This window comes from Eutrema salsugineum, unplaced genomic scaffold, assembly GCF_000478725.1.
Source record: "Eutrema salsugineum unplaced genomic scaffold, Eutsalg1_0 scaffold_1, whole genome shotgun sequence".
Lineage (NCBI taxonomy): Eukaryota > Viridiplantae > Streptophyta > Magnoliopsida > Brassicales > Brassicaceae > Eutrema > Eutrema salsugineum.
Window position 1 is genome coordinate 11671872 of NW_006256909.1, and position 26356 is coordinate 11698227.

The following is a 26356-nucleotide window of genomic DNA, read 5'->3' on the forward strand; positions in this document are numbered from 1 at the left end:
GTTGAGCTGAATTATTTTTTTTGTAACATTTAAAAAGAGCTTAATATCGCGTAAATGTAAGATAGAGTTGAGATCTCCATCGGTCTCAATTATTACAATATGTATGCAGTATGCCCTCATAAAATTCTTTTGAATCTTATTCGTGTTCCAAAAAACTAATAATCTTAAGAAATTAATTGAAATTGTGGCCACTTATATGGTCGTTGATAGACAGCGGAAGAACAACCATGGAATCGACACATTGGCTAATCATAACCACATCTATCTAAGATCCACTCACGTCACTCGTCAAACCAAAATCTATAAACCCCCAAAAAATTTAAAAATAAAAAGAGATCACAGAAAGTCTTTGTATCTAATAAGAACCCAACAAAAAAAAAAACAAAGTTGGGTCAGAGAAAGAAATTTATAAAACGTCCGCCATTTCTACAAGCTCACCATCAAACACCAATTTATAAAAACTCTTAAAGGGAAGATATATTTTATTTATTTAGATAGTGATTTAAGTTTTATATAAAAGAAAATGAAAAGTATGATCCTGAAGACAACACCAGAGCTATTCAAGGGAGATGGAATGTACCGTACGGATCGCGGCGATAATCGATTGGCTAGTCGATCATACCGGCTAGGTAATGAGTCAAACCGGTTTGCTAAAATCGGTACAATCTATTGCCAACGGTTCAGCTTAGCAAAGACCGGTTGGCATCGTCGGACAAAAGCTCGAGCCGTCCTTAGCCCTGTGTCTGATCCGGCCGCTTCCATAACCAAAAAGGTTAGTCTTCCATTTCGATCTTTCTTGTGGGTCCTATGGTTTTGGACCTAGATACTTCCATAACCTTTGATTTTACACTTATTATGTTTCAAGTTTATTTTAGACGTGAGATTCTTAATAGAAATTATGAGCGATCATTGGATCGAACCATCTAGCAGCTCAATTATTTTAATAATTTGAATTGAACTCGTATGCGAGTGAAAACCGGAGATAGATACTTGGTTTGCATTCTCCTGGCTAGAACACAAAATCGATTACGCCATCGTGACATTGGTTTTTGTCTTGTGAGAGGATTGTTGATGTTGATTGGTTCCGTAACTCTTGTTTAAACATCGAACGGTTTGAAGTTAAAATGATGCTCGAGGTCATTATTAATCGCAGAGAGGTTATTAGGTTAATGGTAAATATGATCTAACTCCGGCTTAGTTAACCAGTTATGTTTTAATGAATATCCCGGTCCAATTTGGTGGGTTAAAGCCTAAGTGAACCGTGGATACTTTTGCGGTCGATAACACAAGGGCTTGTGCTGCACTTAGATTCTTATGCCACTTGGTAGGTCGGCCAATGCCACGTTTTGTAATAATACAAAAGTATACGTGAAGAATCTGTCCTAATGGCAATAAAAACAAAAAAAAACCAAAACGCCAATAAAATTCTTGGCTTAAGTAACAAAAAAAAGTTGCCAAAAAACGAAGAGAATATTCGATTGAGAGAGTGGTGGTAGATAGTAAAAGTACAGTATTTGCGTGATCAGATATGGTTGACACATCTATGAGTCACCGAACTAAAACTTCTATAACTTTTGGTCAATAATACTACAAATTTAGCACTTCGAGGTTGGAATTTTGTAATATATCTTGAGAAGATAACAATGTGGTTTGAATTTGATGACGTACCACGCAAAAATACAAATTGCTTTATGATTTCTATTAACAAACAAATATAAATGACTTACATGCATCTATATTTAATAAAATTTCGACTGAGTATTACTTTTATTATAATTAAATAATTGATCTTAAAAGCAACTGATTGTTAATGAGAAATATAACTTTATCTATTAAATTAAAATAAAGTTTTTTATCTTAAAATTTTCAGTAAACTATTTTTTTTTAATGAATATATGGTTTTAGTATTCAGTTTTATTTTTTCTATTTTTATTTTAGTTTAAATCAGAAACATTGTATATCTAGCTGACAGATAAAATAGTCATGTCCTATTTAAGTTGGATAGAATTGATCAATTTTATCTATTCCAACTGTTAGTTTTTACTATATATAGAGAGAGACACATTCATGTCTTCTTGAACTTGCACAAACATTTCTGCAATCTAAATTCAATCCCAAAAACAAAAACAAAAAGAAAATTCATGATGCAGCGAGTGTTCACCTTTGGAAAAGGAAGAAGCGAAGGCAACAAGGGCATGAAGTCCTTGGTATGTATCATCATATATCATCCAAATCATACTATATATACATTAATCAATGTTTTGTTTTAAAACTTTTCTTAATCAAAAATGTTTTTATATGAAGTTGGGAGGTAAAGGAGCGAACCTGGCGGAGATGGCGAGCATAGGCTTGTCGGTGCCACCGGGACTAACCATATCGACGGAGGCTTGTCGGCAATATCAGATTGCCGGTAAGAAGCTTCCAGAAGGTTTATGGGAAGAGATTTTAGAAGGTCTTAGGTTCATCGAACAAGACATTGGAGCTTCCTTAGCCGATCCCTCCAAGCCACTCCTCCTCTCCGTTCGCTCCGGCGCCGCCGTAAGTATATACAAACATAGTTATATGCTTTTTTTGTATGAACATAATTTATATGTTGTTAAGAAGAAAAAGAAAAACAAGACGTAGAAAAGCCTTTTTAACCAGGAAAAAAAAATTAATTTGTTGATTATTAACTTCACATATTTTTTTGGTGTTTCAAAAAAAGAAATTGTTTGGATAAGTATATTCTAACCTTTTATTATCTTAATTGTTTATTACATTGAGGATCATAGTGACAGAACTTTAGTTATAATATTAATATGAAGAAAATATTAAAGAAATTTCTCCTAGGTCACATTTGGATGTTATGAAGTTAATAGATTCGTTTGAGGAAAAGATTTAGTATAATTTTTTTGGTGTACCTAACCTTGTTTATGATCGATATATTTGTATTGTAGATTTCAATGCCAGGTATGATGGACACTGTACTTAACCTTGGCTTAAACGACGAAGTTGTCGTCGGTTTGGCCGCCAAAAGCGGTGAGCGTTTCGCTTACGATTCATTCCGGCGTTTTCTTGATATGTTTGGTGATGTTGTAAGTCCTCTGTTCCATAACAATATAAGAGTAACTTGCATGTCAAGAAAGCTCTCTGACCCACCTTCTCAATGCTTTCTTGACCAAAAAAGGTTATGGGGATTCCACACGCCAAGTTTGAAGAAAAGCTAGAGAATATGAAGGATAGAAAAAATGTAAAAAACGACACTGAACTAACCGCGAACGATCTCAAAGAATTGGTTGAGCAGTACAAGAGTGTTTACTTACAGGTCAAGGGTCAAGAGTTTCCTTCAGGTTTGATTTTGATTCCTGTATTTTTCTAATCTGAGATTAAGTATAACATTCATGTTTTAGTTTCATAAGTCTTTAACCGGATAATTTTCAGATCCGAAAAAGCAATTGGAGCTAGCGATTGAAGCGGTTTTTGATTCTTGGGATAGTCCAAGAGCTATCAAGTACAGAAGCATTAACCAGATAACCGGATTGAAAGGAACCGCGGTTAACATTCAGTGTATGGTGTTTGGAAACATGGGAGACACTTCAGGGACTGGTGTTCTCTTCACCAGGAACCCTAGTACCGGAGAGAAGAAGCTCTACGGCGAGTTTCTTGTCAATGCTCAGGTTTGGCATCTCAAACTAAACTCTTTTAGTTTCCTCCAAGTAATCTCAAATAATTGACAATTGGTTTTAAGTTATAAATACCGTTTCTTTGTCTTACACTAAAATGTGTTTTGGACAGGGAGAAGATGTGGTTGCAGGGATAAGAACACCACAAGATTTGGATACAATGAAGAGACTAATGCCCGAGGCATACACGGAACTTGTTGAGAACTGCGACATTTTGGAGGCGCATTACAAAGACATGATGGTTAGTATACATACAATTCTCATAAGTACTCATCAAGAAGAAAACAGAGCACAAATTTAGTTTGAACAATGTCTCCAATTGTGTATTGCAGGATATCGAATTCACGGTCCAAGAAGAAAGATTGTGGATGCTGCAATGTAGAACGGGTAAGCGAACCGGTAAAGGTGCAGTGAAGATAGCAGTTGATATGGTTAGTGAAGGGCTTGTGGATAAATCTTCTGCTATCAAAATGGTGGAGCCTCAACATCTTGATCAACTACTTCACCCACAGGTAATGCATATTATAAACTCAAAAAGGTTCAAACTTTACATGTAAAGCCAAAAATTCACTGGTATAATGTTTGGTTATTCGAACAAAGAAGGAAATGGGTTTTAGCAGTTTAGGGTTTAGGGATCAAAAACAGAGATGATTATTAAACGTAATAGATGAAATGGGTCAATGAAAGTTTTGTTTTTTTATTTTTTTTTTGTGATGAAATAGTTTCATGAACCGTCGGGGTATCGTGAAAAAGTGGTGGCGAAAGGCTTACCGGCGTCTCCAGGAGCGGCGGTTGGTCAAGTTGTGTTCACGGCGGAGGAAGCCGAAGCTTGGCATTCTCAGGGCAAAAATGTGATTCTGGTAAGATCAAAACTCATAATACATCTCCGATTATACACAGACGACACTGTGAAATCTTGTCTGAACGAACCGTGTAATGAGATTGGTTTTTAGGTTCGAACGGAGACAAGCCCTGAAGATGTTGGAGGGATGCACGCAGCGGAAGGTATATTGACGGCGAGAGGAGGAATGACGTCACACGCGGCGGTTGTGGCTCGTGGTTGGGGGAAATGTTGCATCGCCGGTTGCTCCGAGATCCGTGTCGACGAAAACCATAAGGTAACATTTCATCTTTGGAAATTTTGTGGGGGAAGATTGTTTCTCAAGTTAGGGTTTTTGAAAAACCAGGTTCTTTCGATTGGAGATTTGGCGATAAATGAAGGAGAATGGATCTCGATGAACGGATCAACGGGTGAGGTTATATTGGGGAAACAAGCATTGGCTCCTCCGGCTTTGAGTGCTGATTTAGAGACTTTCATGTCTTGGGCTGATGGAATCAGACGTCTCAAGGTGTTTTAATGAGTTTCTGAGCTGCTTTGAAATTTTTTTTGACATTCCTTTAAGCTTTTTTTGTCACTGAAATGTCTCGATGGTCATCAATAAGGTTATGGCGAATGCGGATACGCCTGAAGACGCGACTGCTGCGAGGAAAAACGGTGCGGAAGGGATCGGGCTTTGTAGGACAGAACATATGGTAACTCCTTCTCTGTTCTTGATCCATGTTCTTTGATTTTTTGGAGTTCAAAATCTTACATGTTTGTCTTTTGGTTTGGTTGCTAAGTTCTTTGGCTCAGATAGGATTAAAGCTGTGAGAAAGATGATAATGGCGGTGACAACAGAGCAAAGGAAAGCTTCTCTAGACGTATTGCTTCCTTACCAGCGTTCAGATTTCGAAGGGATCTTCCGGGCAATGGATGGTAAAATGTTTTGAGCCCTCTTTCAATAATGTAATCTTTTGAGTCAGAACTTAAAACTTTGATCTTGTGTTTTTCTAGGTTTACCAGTTACAATCCGTTTGTTAGACCCTCCGCTTCACGAGTTTCTCCCGGAAGGTGATTTGGACAACATAGTACACGAGCTAGCTGCAGAAACAGGCATGAAAGAAGACGAAATCTTGTCACGGATAGAGAAACTCTCTGAAGTGAACCCAATGCTTGGTTTCCGCGGTTGCAGGTTTCTTGCTTTCTTGCTTTCTAGAAATTTAGCTTTCTTGCTTTCTTTCTTTCTTGCTATTTAGCTTTCTTGCTTTCTCGCTTTCTCTGTTGACCTGAACTGTTAATTTGTGCATTTTAGGCTTGGAATATCGTATCCAGAGCTAACGGAAATGCAAGCGCGTGCAATTTTTGAAGCAGCAGCGTCGATGCAGGACCAAGGCATCACTGTTCTTCCTGAGATTATGGTTCCACTTGTAGGAACTCCTCAGGTATGTATGTTAAACATATATACTCTTTGCAACATAAGTAAGAAAAGATTAACCAGAAAGCATGATGGTAATGACAGGAATTGGGTCACCAAGTTGATGTAATTCGGAAAGTTGCAAAGCAAGTGTTTGCTGAGATGGGTCATACCGTGAGCTACAAGGTCGGGACAATGATTGAGATCCCTCGAGCCGCACTCATTGCAGATGAGGTAAAGCTACTAGACTAAATTGTTTGTTTGGTCACTAAACCATGTTCAAGGGGAAGTTGCTAAAGTTTAAGAACTTTGTTTAAAACAGATTGCAGAAGAGGCAGAGTTTTTTTCGTTTGGCACAAACGATTTGACCCAAATGACGTTTGGATATAGTAGAGACGATGTTGGGAAGTTTCTACCGATTTACCTCGCCAAAGGAATGTTACAGCATGACCCTTTTGAGGTATATGAAACTTCTAATTAAGAGTTCCATTTACTTTCTTTAAAAGGTAGAGACTTGATGGCCATTGTTTATGTTTTTGGTATCAGGTTCTTGATCAGAAAGGTGTAGGACAATTGATCAAGATGGCAACTGAAAGAGGACGAGCAGCTAGGCCTAACCTCAAGGTAAGTTTTGTCAAAATCGAATTCAAAAATGGAATTTGAGAATTTGGGATTGAATCTGAGTTTTGAAATAAACAGGTTGGTGTATGTGGAGAACATGGAGGAGAGCCATCGTCTGTAGCATTCTTTGCTGAAGCAGGACTTGACTATGTCTCTTGTTCTCCTTTCAGGTAAATATTTAGTTACTACTTGCTCAATCAAATCCTAATTTTTCTTTTTGTTAAAAAAATAACATTCATCTTGATGTAATTATTGTGGATTTTTGTTGTTGCAGAGTTCCCATTGCAAGGCTAGCAGCTGCTCAAGTTGTTGCTTGAAAAAAAACGCTTTGATTTTTTCTGTAAGATAATGAACCAAAAATTTAACTTCTTCAAAGAATAAAAAAAAAAAAAATAGAAGTTTCATGTAATTTTCATGTAATAACTGAAGTGTTAATAAAAAAAATCATATTTTAACAAGTTCATGAGCATACACTTGATATCAATAACAAAGGAAGACGATTACTATAAGAAATTGATCAGATGTCTAGTGGAAATGTTGATATGAAGATTAATGCAAAGACACAACAATGAGATTCTTCTATCACCTGAAACCATCTTCAAACATGTGTTCATAAATCAACAAATCAAGATCAAGTAATCAACTTCTCCTAATCAGCTGTCTCTACTTGCAAAACAAAGATTAGAGGATCTCGTAACTAAGCAATGAACAGGCACGAGGAGCTGACTCCGCTTGATTCTATATATTGAAGGGGATGTTTCCTGATCTTCCCCATGATTTGAACTCAAAAATCAAATCTTTGTCCTTTTCAAAGACACTTTATTCGTCAAGGAACAAACCGTTCAAAAGCTCCGATGACGAATTCCCGTTTCCATTTTCGTCGAAAAACCCATTTTCCGCACTTTCTTTCCTCAACTTCCGCTCTTCAACGATGGATTCTTCTGTACCAGCACAGAAATTCCGTCTCCCTTGCCTTGTTGGTTTATCAGCCACTATAAATTTGCTTCCATCTCGGTCACGTTCAGAAAATCCCGCCCAAACTGTAACAAAACCAATCCTTTTTTAAGCAAAGCAACACTCTACTCATTTCTATAGAGATGACTATAATAAAGTCCATTTCATTAACCATTACCTCCAAAATGATGCAAGACAATAGAAGCTGCAACAGTAACATTCAAGGAGGCAGTGCCACAACCGTACTGAGGAATATATACAAAGAAGTCACATATTTCATATTCCTTGGCAGATAATCCTGTTCCCTACAAACAAAAAAATAAACCAAACTTTGCCATTAAGTAATAATGATCATCAAATCTTGAATGCTTATTACCCATTTCTGTACCAATGAAGTCAAAATAATAGTCTCTGAAAATCGTTCACAGAAAGAGTTTGAATAGCGAGAGAATTTCATAAGAAAGCTGGAGAATTTAAACTAAGTCTTGCAATAACTTCACTCCTATTTCTGTTCTCCTAAAAATTGTCTTTGAAACCATTCAAGTTGCTATTGATCCACTTCTTCCCACATTGTTCACAGATGAAATGGACTAAAGATTGCTAAAATTCAAAGTTCACAAAATAGCTAAAGTTCAAAGCTTTTGTGAAAATTGATTGAGTTACCTCATTACCCAGAAGAAACGCAGTGCTTCTTTTGAAAGGATGTACGTTGATCGCAGCAGCTCCATCTGCAATCTCTACGCCGCAAATATCGCAATCTTTCTCCTCCTTTTAAAAGTAAATTCAAAACAACAATTTGAAATCGGGAATGACAAGATCCATAAAAAATCCAGAAACTTGGGTAATTATGAAATCAAGACCTTGAGGTAGGTGCGAGCATCGGCGAGGGAGTGAAAATGGCGGAAACGGATGTGAGAAGCTGAACCATGGCTTCCGAAGGCGTTGAAGTCACGGCGGCCGACGAGGATCACCTCCGTAACACCAAACGCCGTCGCGCTTCGAGCTAGTGTTCCGATGTTGTGCCGCTTTGCTATGTTGTGAACAACCACGTAGCTCTCAAATCCCACCATCGTCGTCGTCGTCTTCGTCTTCTCCTTTTTCCCAGTGAGGGTTTTTGCGAAAGACTTTAACCAAAAAAAAACAAAAAACCTTCACCGATAACCGGTAATAATACCATCAATTTAGTTTCAAATTAACCGGTTTGGGTAAAATTTGATCAATTCGGATTAAAGCTTAGTCTGTAACAGTTGCCGTTGGCAGATTTGAGATTACAAGTTACCACCTTCCTCAGACCAAAAACTTAATCTGAATTCTCAAATATAAATAACTTGAATCATGTAAGAACATTACAAGCAAGAGCCTTTTAAATTACAGTAAAGAAATTTTGTTTTTTTTGTTTGGAAAAATGTGAAGAAGCTTCTTCTCTTAAATCTTCTCGACCCTGAAGGAATCCATGACTCTTCTTAGGTCTTTTTCCTCTTCCTGGAAAACTTTCTCAGGTGTTTGGAGTCTCAATGAATAGAGTCTATTGTTCTCAACTCCTAGAACCGCTAGGTAGCGCCTGTCCCATTCCAAACGAGCCACTCTGTCTTGTGGCATCACTGCGAGCTCGTTGTTGTTTGCGTACGACTTTATGTTCACCTGTTCAAATCATCCCAAAAAAAACCAATGTAGCTAAATGAAGCTATGTGATCTATCATTACAATATCTCTAACTTCAAGATAAAAGCATTATAATGCATGTTGCAGCTTCAAATGAACCGGAAATAAGACATGTGTGATCAAAGAAAACTATACTTAATGATTGATCAAGAAAACAATCGTTATTTCCTTATGCAACTCTAAACCAACAAGACGAACGTAATGGCCCGGTTCTTGTCCAAATTAGCCTAAAGCTTCACACTTTTGTTTCAGCAATAGGCACAAGAACATCCTCCATATCACAAAAGCAGTAATGCATGTGCAGCTTGAACCGAAAAATAAGACTTATTGTTGCAATCACAAATCCTGAAACACTGTGATTTGCTCAAGAAAACAGTTGTCTTAAGAAACTCTGAAACACTGTGATTAATCAACACATGTTGCAACACCAAGAAATGTTTTATCAAGAAAACTATTCTTACATGTTGTAACACTATGATTGATCAAGAAAACGATCGTTTTCTTATACAACTCTAAACCGACAAGACAAATGTAATGGCCCTCGTTCTTGTCCAAATTCACCCTAAAGCTTGCACAAGAATCATCCTCCCTATCATCAACCTCAACTATCAAATGAACTAAGCCGTCCTATGATGTTGTTGCTCATAATTTAGGACTTTATGATGCAATTTGGCAACTGATCTTGGCTTACCTCGACTTGGTAGTAGAGTTTACCATCATCTGCAACTCTGGAGGAAGTTGTAAGGATGTTGGCCTCGCGCCTGACCCCAAGTCTAGTGGACATAAACTCAGTCAAGTACTGTCTAAGCACTGTCTTTCCCGCTTCTTCAGGGGAGCCCAAGTCCTCAAGAGACTTATATTTGGAGGAAGAAGGCGAAGAGAACTCGACCGAGAGGTTCTCGTCGAGGACAATAGGGTCTCTAAAGAATATGTCAGCGCCTGCTCCTCGGACTTGGATCCAGTTTTGAGGGTACTTGAAAGAGTATCCATCAAATGTATCAATGTACTCTCTGAACACTGAAGTCAAAGCAAATGATGATGTTGGTAGATTGGCTTCTGAAACCATTAAACCAGACATGAGCAAGCCACTCATCATCAAGCTCCTCCTCCCAACTGCACAAGCCTTAAGAGACGGTGTCAATATAAACATAATCAAACTTCAAACACCACGATTATAAAAAAACGAAGCTTTTTTTTTTGCATTGGCACATTATACCCAATTTTGTAAAGAAGACACAATATGCTAAACTAGAAAGCGAGGCTCAATCAAAGTGATGAATTTTACCTGTTTGGCATTGGTTAACGAGTTTTTGAGGGCTGGAGATTCCGGTTTAGCGAGCTTGGGATATTGGCAAGAGATGGGTCTGGAGAAAGACGAGGAATTTAGAGTGGGTTTTGTGAGAGGAGGGGAGAGAGAACGTGGAGAGAGAAGGGTCTCCATGTTAGGAGCAGAGAAGAAAGAGTGATTTTTTTTTTAAAGATGACAACTTTCTTGCATTTTTTTTCTTTCTGGTGTTTCTGTTTGGATTTCAAAGCAAGCTGAGAGATTGGTGGTAACGTCTGATTTTTCTGGATAATGTTTTTCACTTTCTCAAAGGCCAATCTCATCCTTACCAAAGTTTATTTCTCTGTCGAACGCAGCGTTTTATTTCGTGTCTTTTTTTTTTTGGGCAAACATTTCATTTAATTAAAAGCATTTGAAGATCGAACTACAAAGGAGCAGTCGAAAGATCGAACCCATGTTTTTGCTTAAGAAACATTAAATTTTAAGAGTTTGCAACTACAAAGCCTGTTTATGTCAAGGGTCGAGTAAGGGCATGTCGAGACCCTCTTTGGAGTTCTTTGGATTTTTTTAATATATATATTTTTTTTTATAAATAGTAAAAAACCTCTCCTATTTTTACACCTTTAACCCTGATCTCTTTTTTGGAGTTCTTCTGAATAAAAAATAATATTTTTCGAAAATATTTTTTGCAAATTTTGATAATTTAGAAAATAATGTTACATAAACTATATTACATAAAACCAAATTAATATAGGAAGAGATGATTTATAGAAGTACAAAATACAAATACCATCCTGCATTGGAGATGCTCTAAAAGCATGTAATAATGAAAACCAGTTTGCAACTAGAGCTGTTTAATTGAAGACCAGTTTTCCATTCCAAAATCAGAGAAGAGAGAAGTGAATCTTACATTGCAATTGTTGGGTCTCGGGTATGGCAATGGAAGATCTATAGTAAAAAATCGAGAAGTTGATTTGCAAGAATTTGTTCAAGCTCCTTTACTTATTATGTAACAATGAAAAGCATATGTAGATGAAGCCTCTTCACGCTCAGATGGTCGAGTGTAAGTAATAGAGAATCAATCAATTGATCAAGAATCCGCAGAGAAATTGAGAATTTGGTTGGGCCTAGTCAACCAAGTTTTGGATAGATATTATAAAAGTAAATTAATTCTAGTCACAACATTACAGCAAAATTTTGGATTTTAACTTTAACCCTTCAAAATTACAAACAAAAATAGCCAGTAAAAAAAAAATCAGACCCAAGCATGACCATGCTGCCCATCCTCTAGTCTCTTCTGTTTCTTCTTTCTTTTTCTCTCTGTTTTCGTATCCAAACGTGCCTCCATGCGTTTCGCTTGCTGTGATCTTATCTCCATCAGCTTCGCCTTGGCATCTCTGAAAGGAGCATCAGATCTTGATGCCATCATTTGCTGTTTAAGAAAAAAAAAAAACCACAGGTCATAATGTTTTCTTCTCAAACTCGGCGTTGCACGTGACGAAACAATTGAATAGTTGAGTTACCTTCACATGATCCATGGCAGCCAAATTGAAACCGATTGTATCTTTGCATTCCTGGTAACAGCAATTCAAATATTACCTAACTATCGTCACTTACAAACTGTTATATTATCTATCTGTATATTGTCAGTCACAGATAACTTTACCTTGACGTTTGCGTGAAGAATATCCCTAAGAACACTTAATATTGGTCGTGCAGCCGGTGTCGTTACCAACTGATTGTGATGTGTCTGTAATACAATCGTTGAAATCCTGCAAACTAGCTCTACCTGCGTGGATTATACAACAACAGTTTCAGAACCAAAAAGCTTTGATGAATAAGATCAACATCGACACAAGATAACATCTCTATGTACACACTTCAGCGGTTCCATGTGTGAATGGACATATAATTTGACGTAACTTATGACACGCTTTTTATGAGTCAAGCACTTCAGAGCTAGATTTACTGAAGCTAAGGATACATTGAGAGATACTGTTGATGGAAAAAAAAAGGAGTAGAAAGAGTCACCTTTTCGGGAATCAAACTCCAGTCTTTCATGTAGGAAAGAAGCTTTAAAGCATCTGAGAATGGTAGAGGCTACACAAAACCAGAGAAGGATAGTAAGTGCACTTGATAAGCAAAAAAAAAACCTTGAGTTGAAAAAACTTTAGCTGCTGTATATAGTTGAGGGGCAACCGAGTAACTAGCTTTTTCTGAACCTTTTTAAACAAGAAATTGTAAAACCCAAAGAAAGGCCGATGAGTTTTTTCATTTGGGAGAGAAACAACTAACCAGTAAGATCTGTTCAAGATCGTTTGTTTTCTCTTTTGAGATGGTTTTGAGAACAAACTCAGACGGAGAAAGCCCGAGCATCACAGCATTTGGAAGGAGATCAGGAACCTTTCCCTTTGTTTTTTCCTCCTGATATTCATGATGGCAAAATCAACATATACAAGACTTAGATCACAATCCATGGCCCCATCGGGAAATGAACCTAACCCGAGAATGCTTAGAAACAACTGAGAAATGCATATATTTTTAGCATATGTAGATATGCAAGCTCACAATTCTCACCTCATATTCAGCAACACGGTTCTTTTCATTTTCCGCTAGCTCTAGAGCTTCTAAGATTGAATCAGCAGCTGATAGGACATCTACTGTCGTCTTCTTAGCTAAACCTGCAACACCTTCCTCTGGGATTTCCTCCAGGGATCCATGCCTGTTATCCGCTGCGTTATCGATCTCAGACTCAAATAGCTCTTCTAACCTCTTTTCTTTTTCCTCCTGAGAATTTCGAGCAAAATTGAAGTTATGGACCCAAAGTCATTTACAAGTAACTCATCAGAATGCTAAGATATCTACGTAGTCCTGCTACCAAATCGCCATTTTACGACCAAAATAAAGAAAGATACTTCTTCATATAGTTAAATGACTTGCTCGAATTTCACATTTTATTCCTTTCTGCATCTATCTGAATCTGACTCTTCATTCAAAATTTACTGGACCAACTTCAAGCAATAGGGCATTACCTCGAGGAAGAAAGGTTCTTCAGTACGATCCCAACGTCGCATGGAGCGGTCATGAGATCCTGTGACGAGAAAATCACCACGGTTGCTGATAGCAAAGCACCAAATCTCTGCGTGATGTCCACCAAGCGTTAACAGAAGCTCAAACTTGTCCGCATCCCAATACTTCACAAGTCGGTCTTTCCCAATGCTGAACAGGTAATGGGTATTGCGAACAAATTTCACCCCCATAACACTAGAAAACAAGAGTCACGTGTCAGCAGAACAGCACAAATCGTTAGTAATCCTAGAGAGTCTTGTAAAAAAAGCATGTTTCCACTAATAATTCAAAATGTATTGAGAATCCACTGTTAAAAAGAGTTCTATTTTATACCATGCACGTAATGCCATATTGTTTTCATTTTTTTTTCTGAAAGTCTAGCTTCTCCATTGTACAATGATTATATTTTAAAATGGAAAAAAAGGTCGACAGATTTACATTTTTGTGCCATTCGGAGAAATATGGTTACAGTTTCTGGAAGTACCTGTCGTCATGAGCAAAGATGGACTTGTGACAATCACCGAAATCCAAACCCCAAATTTTCAAATTTTTGTCCTGAGAACCAGTTACAATCAACTCTCCATCGGATGAAATGGCAATGCACATGACAGGCAACTTGTGGCCGTACAAGGAGAGGTAGAATTTGAGGGAATCTACATAGAAAACCTGGAAACAATATGATGGGAGCATGATTAAGCAACATTTTTCCGAATATACGAAAAAAAATTTACAAACTGAAACATAGACAATTTAATTATGCTATTATCAGGATACAAGATATAATTCATACCTTGACGGTGGAATCAAGCAGAGCGACTGCAATATGTTTAGCATCAGGACTGATGGCAACGGCAAGTACGTCATCATTCATCTTCATAGACCTCACATTTGAAACCGTGAGTTGCTTGGACTCCTGCAATATAATTTAATATTATATGCTTTACAAGAGTCATATAAAATTCAACTGACAGTAAGTGTAACGAATCAGCTCATTCAACCCTTTGTTATCATAGAACCGAATAGAAAAGAAAAGAAAAAAGTCAAATAAACCAGGAGATGAAAAGAAAGTAATTTAAGAAGCAGCCAGTGAAACCGAAATGAAGGACAAAAGATATTAACACATCGTAATAATTAAAATGAATGCCTCTAAGAAGCAACTGTGGAAACATTTTCCCCAACAAACAAACAAAATTGCATCAGTGACTTCTTCAACTAGAGTATTAATCAAATAAAAGAAAGGTAAGAAAGCTGCTCACTTGGCCAGGTTTCTTTTTGACTTGGTATTCCCAGAATTTGACCTCATGATCTGCACTTACAGTGACGAAACCAGTGTCATCTGGAATAGGTGCAATTGACCAAATAGTTCCACCATGTGCTTCAACATCTTCTACTTTGGCAGCACTCCCTATATCAATGATCTCGAGTACCCCACTCTTAGTTCCAACAATACCATACTTACTTTTAGGGACAATCAAACTGCAAATTCCATATCCTGAATCGATGGTCCGGAGACAGGAACCTGTACTAGGATTCCAAATTTTCACTTCACTGTGACTGGTTGACATCAGAAGGTTGTTGTCATCACTAAGGGCTACACTCCTCACGTCAGAACGATGTCCTTGCTGATCAATAGTAGCAGTTTTCTCGTTTTCGCTGCCCTTCAGGGTATAGAACTCCAGCGAGTTATTGTTCAAAGACAAAGCCAATGTCGCCAAGGAATCTCTTGGAATAATCGGGCAAAAAGAGAAAGAGCTTATTTTTCTGCCAGCTCTAATGACTTGTAAGAGCTTAAAAACGTCAGGGACAGTAGGAACAGGAACAGTGTCAGCTTCTTCGATTGCATTACTTGCATCTCCATTATCGGTTACATTTTTAACCTCGGTTTTGGGATTTTTCTTCTCTTTCCTGCGAAGCCTACGCTTTGATTTCCGCTTTGCCTCCGCTTCATCCAATACTCGGAATATTTCAATTGTTTTTCCAGCCATTTGACAAGCCAAAAGACTTCCTGACTTATTGTATCGCACACTCGCAACTCTATCCTTGGTTTGTCTCTGGATTTCCCCAAACGGTTTCAAAACTTCCCACTTATCCTCGGCCATATGATCCTCGCTGGCATCAATTCCATTTGCTTTTGAATCTGACATCAATGATCCATGCGACATGTTTTGTTTAACAGCATAAAATCTCAGTTCTGGATCAGCAGAACCAGTAACGAGAAATCTTTCCTCTGGATCAACATCCACAGACCAGACTTCACTATGATGACCACTTACTATTTGCATACAGTGCTGTGTCTCAAGATCCCAGACTCTCAAGAACTTGTCCTTAGATGAAGTAACAAGTTTCTTACCAGAATCCAAGAAGACAAGATCGGTGACCTACAACAAAAGCACACTAGTTTTGTCAAAGAAAAAGAAAAGAACAAGTAACCAACCCTTTTGGGAGCCATGAGTAGAACTGCAAAGCTAGCCGAATACGAACCTGATCACGATGACCACGGAGACGAAAAAGCCCAGTTTCACCAACCACATCCCACAAGATAACATCGTTGTCTTTACTTCCAGATGCAATCATAGATCCAAGCTTGTTGTACCGCAGTGCAGTCACAGCACCCTTATGGCCATTAAGAGTAGTCTCACAAGTTCCTTTCTCACAATCCCATATTCGTATACTCCCATCAGCATACCCAACTGCAACCTGGTTGATTATACAGAGTTCAAGCAACTATATTTACTAAACCGCTTGTGACACACAAAATTTAACGCAGTAATGTAACTCCAACTATCTAAACTCTACTTGTCCAAAGACATTTGCTTGAAAAACCAGGAAGGACATATCAAGAAAGGTTCATGCTTTTAGTCAAAAGCTTATCCATTTCAATTTCTTCAAAATCAGTATATTAAAATCAACAAAGCAATTGATTCGTTCAAATATCTGACTTTGTGAGCTATATTTCTGCTATACAGCTACCAAATATATCAATAGCCGAGCAGATTCTGAGCAAAATGCTAACTAGTCAAAAAGATAGATATTTGAAGGTACCAAAGTAGAAGCAGAGGAGGCGATGGATGTAACGGCAAGAGAAGGTCCGGTTCGAGAGGAGGAAGGAATTAGGGTTTTGTTGCAGATTCCTTGCCGGACGTGCCAGATTCCGACTTTCTCCAGTGCCGGAGCAAGCACATGCTTCCCGGTCGAATCGTATGCAATGTTCGAATCCAAAGACGTTATCACGCCAAACGAAGAAGCCTGCTCATACCGTAAGTACGCCTTCACCATCGCTTAAAGATTTTTTCAGTTTTTTGTTTTGCCGTCTTCGTCTCCGGCTCCTTACTGCATTGAGCTTTGATGGTGGGGGTTTAATTAGGGTTTTTGGAGAGAGGCAAAGCCAAAGAAGAATCTAACTTCTAAACTCTTAGCGATATGTTTTATACTAAATTGCAATAAACATCTCCAGCGTTTTTTTTTGTTTATTCATTATTTGACCCCTAACTTTTCTAATAACATGTTAACCCTCGTAGGAAGGATGCGTAAGAAAAAACGTTCGGCCCAAACAGAACTGGTATTTTAACAAGGGTTCAAATTTAGACCATTTCTCGAATTGTATGTGTCATTTTTACGCAGAAACCATGTTAATCTTAAAGGTGATTCTTAACTTTTTAGTTCTTATTTATTTGTTTCAATTTAATAGTCTGATCATTTATTTATATTTTTAAAAGTATAGATATAAATATCAGATTATCTATATGTAAATTCAAATATGCATCGATTGATCTCAATGGATTTCCGAATTTTATAAATTTAGTATATTGTGATTTGCCTAGTTTCTAATGGATATTGAATTTTCTTGGCAAAGGAGTTGAAGCTGAGGATTAAGCTTTGTAGAATTTAATAATCTGATGAAGTTTTCCACAAATCTCTGTCAGGCAATAAAGTCAACGTTTTGTGTCACAATATTCAAAGAAAACAAAGAAGAAATCAAGCTCTTTGTTCCATTCGCTTGGTTTCATATTTCTCCAAATATCTCTCTAGCAAGCTCCTTGACCCTCTCTCCACTGTACCAATTGATTCTTCTTTTTTCATTTACCATTCTTTGCTGCTGCAACATGCTTCTTCATGATATTTAGAACATTCAGATACCATCAAGAAAACCAAGAATCGATTGTCTTCTTCTTCTTCATCACCCTCCATTTTGTTGTTGTAATATTATAAATCTCAAAATGAGATTTCAATCGTTTTTGAGAGAAATAAAAAAACAGAGACGGATGGTAGAAAAGAGAAAGAAAAGGAAAGCAGAGGAGCTTTCAAATCCAGTGAGAAAAAAGATCCGAGTGCCATTATCTCTTTCATCACTTCCATCTTCTTTATCTCTTTCATCACCTCCATCTTCTTTGTCTCCTCCATCTTATTCGTCTCACAACTGGACACACGACGTTTATCCGAGCTTCCACGGGGAAGATGTCCAGCGAGACTTTCTCAGCCATATTCAAAAGGAGTTTCAAAGAAGGGGAATCACACCATTCATTGATAATGAGATCAGGAGAGGAAAATCCATCGGTCCTGAACTCATATCGGCGATTAGAGCATCTAAGATTGCAATCATATTGCTCTCCAAGAACTATGCTTCCTTCAGAATGGTGTCTTGACGAATTGGTGGAGATTATGAAGTGCAGGGAAGAGATGGGTCAAACTGTGATGGCCATCTATTATATTAAAACAGAAACATTTTTAGTGATTGCATCCAAACACTCCCAAAATTTTGTTTAAAAATAATTATTTAAAAACTATTTTAAGATTATCCTATTTTGTTGTGATATTATTTTTAAAAATACATTTTCTTTTATATAAAAAAGTAATTCCGAAAATTAGATATCAATTTAGATAATTAAAGATTTGCTTAATATAAGTTATATTTAATTTAAAATTTAAAATATTTAAAAAAACTGTAATTAAATTTAAGTCTAAAAAGTTAGATTAAGTTGAATTACTTAAAATTCTTTAAATATAATTTAGATTTAATTTAACATTTGAAATTTAAATAATATTTTTATAATAAACATATGATTAACAAATATGTTATTGTATTTTTTTAATCATAATCAATCAGTCAAAAATTTTATATATTGAAAATTGATAAATATTTATATTATACGGTAATTTGATGGAACATGTTAGGATTTTTTTTTTTTTATAATTGTGGTCTTATGCTGAACATATGGGTAAGAATTATGTTTTTATAATCACAGTTCTTTTCGGATTAATAGAATTAATAGAATGTATGAATTAGAATTATGTTTTTATAATAACTGTCTTTCTTCGATTATTAGAATGATCATGTTATAACTATGTTTTTATGTTCGCGGTCATAATAATACTAACAGAAAAAGTTAAATACAAATTACATATATAAATTAAAAAAATGAATCTTTATCATTTATTAAAAAATTATATCTAAAAAAAATCATAAATTACATTACAAAATTTGATAAAAGTAGATTCATCTGATGTAAAAAAGCTGACCGGATATTTTGGGATGGTTTTTAAAAAAACTTGTGCCGGTAAAAATAAGGAGGATATTCGGAGATGGAGACTTTGGAGAAGGTGGCCCGTGGCCATAATCGCTGTTTACCATTCAAACTATTGGTTTGTTCTCTTGTGATCTGCTTGCTCTTAATCTTTTCAAACACATCAAATATAATATGCAAGATTATTAAATTTTATGAAGAGTTCTTAAAAGTCAAAGAGTTACTTTTCTTTCTAAAACTTTATAAACCTTTAACAGTGTTGATATTTTTGGAAAATAAATGCTAAAATGTGGATTTTTTTTTTAGAATTGCCTAAAAATATATAGGTTTATTCGTATAAATCTACTTTTGATCATTCGTTTCACTGAATGAATGTATTCATATTTCCTCTTGTTAGGGATAATGAAGCGGACGTTTCAAACGAATTGATTAATTATGCGCCATCAAATAACTTTTTCTTACACTCAGTTAAATTACTGGATTGTGAAAATATTTTGATGACATGCCTGCCTTCTAATTTTAATACGGACTTCCTCTTCGAGCTAAACATGCCTAACAGCAAGCTTGAAAAATTATGGGATGGAGTTAAAGTAAGTAATTTTTTCTCTCTTAAACTTTGTATATTACAGTATACTTCGGTTTTATTCGAATACAAAGTTTCTCTTTTTGTACAGTATGCTTTACCTGAAAAAGATAAAACCGAATACAAAGTTTCTCTTTTTGTACAGTATGCTTTACCTGAAAAAGAAAAGTGATCTCACCACACTTTTTTTTTTGCTGGAATTAAATGTCAATGGCATTATAATGTGTTATATGAGTAGTTTTTTTTTTTTGTGTGATGAGTTCACTACTAATAAGTATTTGTTTCTCTGTACAGACGATTAGAAATCTCAAGTGGATGGATTTGAGTCATTCTGAAAATCTAAAGGAACTTCCTGATCTTTCAACTGCCACTAATCTCTGCGAACTGAAACTTCTAATTTGCTCAAGTTTGGTGAAGCTCCCTTCTTCTATTGGGAATGCTACTAAACTTCTGAAATTGGATCTCACTGGTTGTTCAAGTCTAGTAGAGTTCCCATCTTCTATTGGGAATCTTATTAATCTCCAGTTCTTGGATCTTAAAGGCTGCTCAAAGCTAGAGGCTATCCCTTCTTCTATTGGGAATGTTATTAAACTTCTGATATTAGATCTCACTGGTTGTTCAAGTCTAGTGGAGCTCCCATCTTCTATTGGAAATCTTATTAATCTCAAGGACCTAGATCTTAGAGGTTGCTCAAGTCTGGTGAAGCTCCCATCATCGATTGAAAATCTTCATAATTTGTCTTACTTACCTTTGAAAGGCTGCTCAAAGCTAGAAGCCCTTCCGATCAACATCAACATGGAATCTCTCGATACACTTGATCTCACTGACTACTCATCTTTGAAAAACTTTCCTGAGATTTCCACAAAAATTAAATCTCTCTTCATTTGTGGAACTTCAATAGAAGAAATTCCTTGGTCATTCAGGTCATGGTCTTGTCTTGAAGACTTGCATATGCAATACTGTGAAAACCTTGCGGAATTTCCGCATGCTTTTGAGTGTATCAGGGAGCTTCACGTGAGCAATACAAGAATACAAGAAATTGCTTCATGTGTCAAGGAAATGTCTTATCTACGAATACTTTTTTTTTTTTTTTGAATGAATGTTAAATTTATTCGAACCCAAAAAAAACTTTTTTACATCAGATGTTTGCAAGTTTAGAAAGCATTATCTATGAAAATTTGAATCTAGACTTCAGTGTGGATATGAAGTTAGCCAGAGCTGATATTCATCTTCGTACTTCCGATCTCCAAGCAGGCGAATGGAGTTGAATCTGATTTTCATTCCTTTGTCTATTCTTCGTATAAGATGCCACGGTTCAGAGTGGTGTTCTCCATGCCTGCGACCATTTCTTTCTCCCCAAATAAGGTAGATGGTCATTTGGAAGAGATACCTGGTCATGAAGTTTTTCAGGCGACCATGGTTCTGGTGAGTAAGGAAACTCAGTAATTCTTCCCAGGAGCAGGTGAAGTTTTCCTTGAGTATTCCTCTTTCTAAAGCATTCCAAATCTGGGAAGTGTATGGGCAATCGAAGAATATATGGTCTCTGCATTCAATTGGATGAAGGCAAAAAACGCAAGAAGTGTATAGCTGCGCATTCCATGTCAACATTCGGTCTCCAGTCGGGAGTCTGTTAAGAATAGTGATTCAAGTGTTGAAAGCAAATTTGGGAGTATTATGAGTAACCACACCACTCTTCTCCATGGTACTAGAGGGCGTGGTTGTCGTAATAGGTCCCGAGTTAGTTTCGTACTAAATCGAGGCTTGTACTCATCAACTTCCACCTCCAGAGAACAACATCCTCCTCGTCTGGCTTGTAGCGAGTTCGGATTACAGAGATTTCATCCTCTATCTTGTTAAAAATGGGATATCGATGACGCCTTCTCCGGTGAGAACAGAGGGCAGAGGCGACTGTTGCTTTTGAGCTCAGACCAAGGTCTATGAATACTTGTAATCAAGGGATGCACAAATCTGGTTTCGCTCCCAAAGCTTCCAGACTCCTTAAAAATCCTAATTGCAGAAAATTGTGAGTCACTAGAGAAACTTGATTGCTCTTTTCACAAGACAGAGTTTGATCATCTCGGGTTTATCAACTGCTTCAAACTGAATCAAGAAGCAAGAGACTTTATCATCAAGACATCGACTCGTGTTTCTGCAATCTTACCTGGAGAAAAAGTGCCTACATACTTCACTCACCGAACCACTGGGAGTTTCCTCTCAGTGAATTTGAATAGAAGTGATACACATTTTCCTATATCCTTGAGATTTAAGGCTTGCGTATTGATTGGAAAGCCATTGGAGGATAGCATCAATTTAAGGTTAAATTGTCGCATCAATGGTGTCAAGGTTAAGAGTAACCGATCGCCACTTGTAAAGGAGCATCTATTGATATTTGAAACTGAAACAGAGGTGAGTTCCAGTGAATTACTATTTGAATTCGAACTCGAATTCAGCGATGGTAAGACATTGGAGTTTGGAGAATGCGGGATACAAACTTTAATATAAAAGGAAGATATCCAATATAATTTTGATTTACATTAATAACTAAAAGAGAAACTTTACTTTCAAGTTAATGTGCATTTTTTATGTAATACTAGGTGAGTATCCGCGCATATGCGGGTTTTGATCTCATAAATTATATCCTTTCTTATTTGTTTACTGGTTTGGTGTTAGCTCTTGATGTTATTGTGTATCCATGAGAGTACTAAAAATAATTAATTGTTTTTAACTCGTTTTTTCATATTCTTTGGTCTTTTTATTGTTTTCTATTGTTTTTTCAGTATGTTGTGTTGATGCATTTGTGATTTCTTTGATCTTAACATTTACGTTTAATAAACTTTGGTACATAAGAGGTTGGCATTATGTTTATTTTAGTTTGGTATGCCATCTGAATGTTGTGTAGCCATTTTTTATAATTTTCTTGCATAAGAAACTTATGAGTAATAGCAACCTCACTACAAAAAAACTGTACATTGATAGCACGTCACGATAGCACGATTTTCAATTTTTCTATCTAAGTTGACCATCTAATTTGGTAACTATATAATAGCATTTGATAAACGCTAAGATAGAGTTTTAATAAGCGGGAAACAAAAATCACCTTTTCCGCCTAACACTTAGCCAAATTTTTATCGGATTTCCCTCTAAACCTTAATTTCTCACTTTTTCCCTCTAAGACTCGACACTTCTCTTTCAGTCGACACTTCCCTCTCGAAAACCCTAAAATTATCAGTTCTCTTTCACTCGACACGATTCGACTCGCCATTCTGTCGCCGTCTCCGCTCTCTTCTCTTCTCCGAAGTTCCGCCGGACTGAATTCGCCAGATTTGAGCTCCAATCGAAGGTTGTTTTCTTCCTCATATGATTTATTTGTTTTGATTTTGGACTGTTTGTTTAATTTAAGTTTCGATTGGAGATAAACCTGTTTATCTATTTCGATTCACTCATGAAACCCTAACAATTAACCGTTTCTTTTCGACATGCAAGAGATTTGGAAATTTTGTTCTGTGAGATTTGATTTTTCTGCGAAATTTGATTTAAATCTGCTCACTCATGATTTTGTTCTGCTAAATTTTGATTTAAATTTGATTTAACATCCTGGCTGGGTTTGTAGAATGAATCTGGGTTAAGAAGATATGCTTCAATCTGGGTTAAGAACATAGTTCATGTTATATATTCGGTTCTGATATGAGATGAAATGTGATTATTTGTTTACTCCATTTGATTATGTTAAATGTGATTTCATTTGTTTATTCCATAAATATGTTGCTGAACATTATTTACTCATGTTTTGCAAGTGTTGGTGAGTGCAATACGGGAATCTCAAGCATTGTTTATCTCTTATCACACGATAGGTTAGTGCCTCATTTTTCTGCTTGTCTCTTATGTTGATTCATTTTAGTACATGACTCTCTTCTTTGTTGCTGTTTACAGTTTTTTGTTGCTGTTATGGTTTGTTGTTTCTTTCTATGTTTTGTTGTTGCTTCATTTAACCACATTCATTTTAATACATTACTCGTCTGTGTTCATATGGCTAGTATGATGCTTCGTTTAACTAGTAACTCTCTTGTTTTGTTCAAATGGTCTTTTGTTTCTGTTTATGGTCTATTGTTGCTGTTTATGGTTTGCTGTTGCTGTCGTATGATATGTAATTCTTGTCATTGTTTGTATGACTATTGAGTGATTTTGTGATGTGTATGATTCTGCCAATAACTCTGATATAGCTCTTATGGTACTAAAGGTTTTAATTAAGGTAGAACATATAATGGTGGACAAGGATTGGGTGCATATTTGCAGGTAAGAAATTAAAATTATAGGTTAGGTTTCAGTAGGGGTTTAGAGAGTTTACTGGTTTTTTTTTTTACTTCTGCCATGAAGAGCTGATCCAGCGTATCTGAGAGGGGCTTCTAATTTTGTACGAGCTGTGGCTGCGAGTTTGAGAGATGGTGATATGATTATATGTCCTTGCATCGACTGTCGTAACATAGATTGTCACTCAGAAAGTGTTGTCGTCGACCATCTTGTTACAAGGGGAATGGACGAGGCTTATAAATTGCGGGCTGATTGGTATCATCATGGAGAGTTGAAGTCTGGGGTTGAAGGCGACAGTAAGTTCAGTCAGTGGAATGAAGAGATATTTGGGTTATATCAAGCTGCTGAGTTTACGGATGAGCAATTTGTTATAAGTGATGAACTCGGTGAGATTGCAGAGTCTGAGGATAGAAAAGAAGATGAGTTCCTTGCAAAGCTCGCAGATGCTGAAACACCCTTATATCCAAGTTGTGTTAATCATAGTAAGCTCTCAGCAATTGTGACCCTATTCAGAGTGAAGACAAAGAATGGCTGGTCTGACAAGAGCTTCAATGATCTTCTAAAGACTTTGCTGGAGATGTTACCAGAGGATAATGTGCTACACACATCACTATACGAGGTCAAGAAGTTTCTTAAAACATTTGATATGGGCTATCAGAAGATTCATGTCTGTGTCAATGATTGCTGCTTATTCAGAAAGAAGTACAAGAAGCTGGAGAATTGTCCTAAATGCGATGCTTCTAGATGGAAGACTAACATGGTCACTGGTGAAGTAAAGAAAGGTGTTCCCCAGAAAGTGTTAAGGTACTTTCCGATAATCCCACGGCTGAAGAGAATGTTTAGGTCTGAGGAGATGGCTAAAGACTTGAGGTGGCATCATAGTAATAAGAGCAATGATGGGAAACTTTGTCACCCTGTGGATTCAGTGACATGGGATCAGATGAATGCGAAATACCCTTCCTTTGCAGCTGAAGAAAGAAATGTGCGCCTTGGTCTTTCGACAGATGGATTCAATCCATTTAATATGAAGAATACCAACTACAGTTGCTGGCCTGTGTTGTTGGTAAACTATAATTTACCACCTGACTTATGCATGAAGAAGGAGAACATCATGCTTTCATTGTTGATTCCTGGACCACAACAGCCGGGTAATAGCATTGATATATACTTAGAGCCGCTGATTGAGGATCTAATACATCTGTGGAACAATGGCGAGACAACATATGACGCTTTTAGTAAAACAACTTTTAGTCTGAAGGCATTGTTGCTTTGGACGATTAGTGACTTCCCAGCTTTGGTGAATGGACTTCCACTCGGGCCAAAGGCTGTAAAAGTTTTTGTTGATGTGGTAAATGAGCCTAATACATTTATATGGAGGCCTACGCTGGATGTCGCATACATAGAAGACTGTTTACACTCCTTTGTAGCATGGCATGTCACCAAAGTTGTCTTCGAAAACAACCCAGGCGAATCAGGTGGGATATCTCCTACTCAGAAATCTGCATCAAATACTCAACCAGCACATGGAAGATCAGCATCAGCGTTTGAAATATCCACGGCAACAGGTTCTAAATCTCATATGCAGACATCTCAACACCGTCTCAGAAGTATCCAACGAAAGTTCCAAACTCTACTGCGATGGAAACTCAACCATCTGTACGGTCCCCTCTTCGAAGATCACCGGTAATAATTTTAATATGTTGTCAATTTGAATATGGTTATGTCTGATACCTGTAGTAAACGGTTATGGTTATATTGTGAACTTGTCAGCGTAAAAAAGTAGCTATCAAGGAAAATCAGAAGTGTAAGTTAATGGATATTAGTGGAAGAAAGCGGGTTGTTGCTGAAGGACGGGTGCATTCAACTGATCCAGAGCAAAAGGTACACTTTCGCTTGGGTCCTAATGCTGTGCGAGTTTGGGTTGATACTGTCAAGGTAGATGATGCAGCGGTTTGGAGGCAATCAGACGAGATTGAATTTATGTGAGATGCACTTGGTTCATCTATCGCATGGCCAATTGATCAGTTGGTCATCTACTGACTGTTTTAAAACTGAGGTAAGTGTTTATATTGGTGTGATCATTGTGTTTCAGTTTTTCCATGTGCAAGACTAATATAGGACAATGTCCATGATGGCAGGGAATGAAGTAAACTTTGGTCCAGCTACTTTAAGTTATATGCAAGACTTGTGTTCTGTATTTTGGATTGAAATAAGACTTCTATTTGGTATGTTAGATTCGGAGTTGTGTTTTGGATGTTGGATTTAGAATGTGTTTCGTATGTTGGATTCAGAATGATGATGTTATGTTTGTTGGATTGGTTTCCAGATTTTATAAATGGTTTCATTTTAAATTTAAAGATAGCATTCATAAGATAGCAGTATGACATATATATAATAGCACAACAAAAAAACCTTAAAAGCAACTATAATAGCAAAAAAAAAAGCGTTATATTATAT

General features: G+C 36.8%; 4 protein-coding genes across 6 annotated transcripts; 1 reads left to right on the forward strand and 3 right to left on the reverse strand.

Moving 5' to 3' along the window:
• The first annotated feature begins 508 nt into the window (after window positions 1–508).
• On the forward strand, window positions 509–6975 carry LOC18028133 (pyruvate, phosphate dikinase 1, chloroplastic). 2 transcript variants are annotated; one of them, XM_006414427.2, is made up of 20 exons: window positions 509–772; window positions 2151–2207; window positions 2305–2538; window positions 2937–3074; window positions 3167–3329; window positions 3421–3656; window positions 3775–3903; window positions 3995–4174; window positions 4385–4522; window positions 4616–4780; window positions 4850–5011; window positions 5106–5195; window positions 5283–5418; window positions 5497–5674; window positions 5795–5924; window positions 6002–6130; window positions 6219–6356; window positions 6443–6520; window positions 6596–6687; window positions 6792–6840. In XM_006414427.2, exons 1-20 carry the CDS (start codon window positions 524–526, stop codon window positions 6832–6834), a joined length of 2865 nt encoding a protein of 954 aa, XP_006414490.1. In that variant the 5' UTR covers window positions 509–523; the 3' UTR covers window positions 6835–6840. The 2 variants fall into 2 exon arrangements, with proteins under 2 accessions (XP_006414490.1, XP_024004346.1); XM_024148578.1 differs by lacking the exon at window positions 509–772 and having other exon boundaries at window positions 2142–2207; window positions 6792–6975.
• A 74-nt stretch (window positions 6976–7049) lies between these two features.
• Window positions 7050–8593, reverse strand: LOC18028134 (putative TrmH family tRNA/rRNA methyltransferase). The gene is made up of 4 exons (XM_006414428.2): window positions 8332–8593; window positions 8135–8239; window positions 7650–7776; window positions 7050–7557 (listed from the first exon to the last, which is right to left on the reverse strand). Exons 1-4 carry the CDS (start codon window positions 8539–8541, stop codon window positions 7337–7339), a joined length of 663 nt encoding a protein of 220 aa, XP_006414491.1. The 5' UTR covers window positions 8542–8593; the 3' UTR covers window positions 7050–7336.
• A 146-nt stretch (window positions 8594–8739) lies between these two features.
• Window positions 8740–10725, reverse strand: LOC18028135 (psbP domain-containing protein 1, chloroplastic). Of its 2 annotated transcripts, none has more exons than XM_006414429.2 (3): window positions 10418–10725; window positions 9824–10255; window positions 8740–9112 (listed from the first exon to the last, which is right to left on the reverse strand). In XM_006414429.2, the coding sequence occupies exons 1-3, from the start codon at window positions 10571–10573 to the stop codon at window positions 8897–8899; spliced, it is 804 nt and encodes a 267-aa protein (XP_006414492.1). In that variant the 5' UTR covers window positions 10574–10725; the 3' UTR covers window positions 8740–8896. The 2 variants fall into 2 exon arrangements, with proteins under 2 accessions (XP_006414492.1, XP_024004319.1); XM_024148551.1 differs by having other exon boundaries at window positions 9824–10245; window positions 10418–10642.
• Window positions 10726–11526: 801 nt separating this feature from the next.
• Window positions 11527–16860, reverse strand: LOC18028136 (WD repeat-containing protein 3). Its single transcript, XM_006414431.2, has 12 exons — window positions 16529–16860; window positions 15968–16183; window positions 14743–15864; window positions 14277–14399; window positions 13971–14152; window positions 13450–13681; window positions 12995–13204; window positions 12713–12841; window positions 12449–12517; window positions 12084–12206; window positions 11941–11991; window positions 11527–11849 (listed from the first exon to the last, which is right to left on the reverse strand). Exons 1-12 carry the CDS (start codon window positions 16760–16762, stop codon window positions 11673–11675), a joined length of 2868 nt encoding a protein of 955 aa, XP_006414494.1. The 5' UTR covers window positions 16763–16860; the 3' UTR covers window positions 11527–11672.
• Between the last annotated feature and the right edge of the window lie 9496 nt (window positions 16861–26356).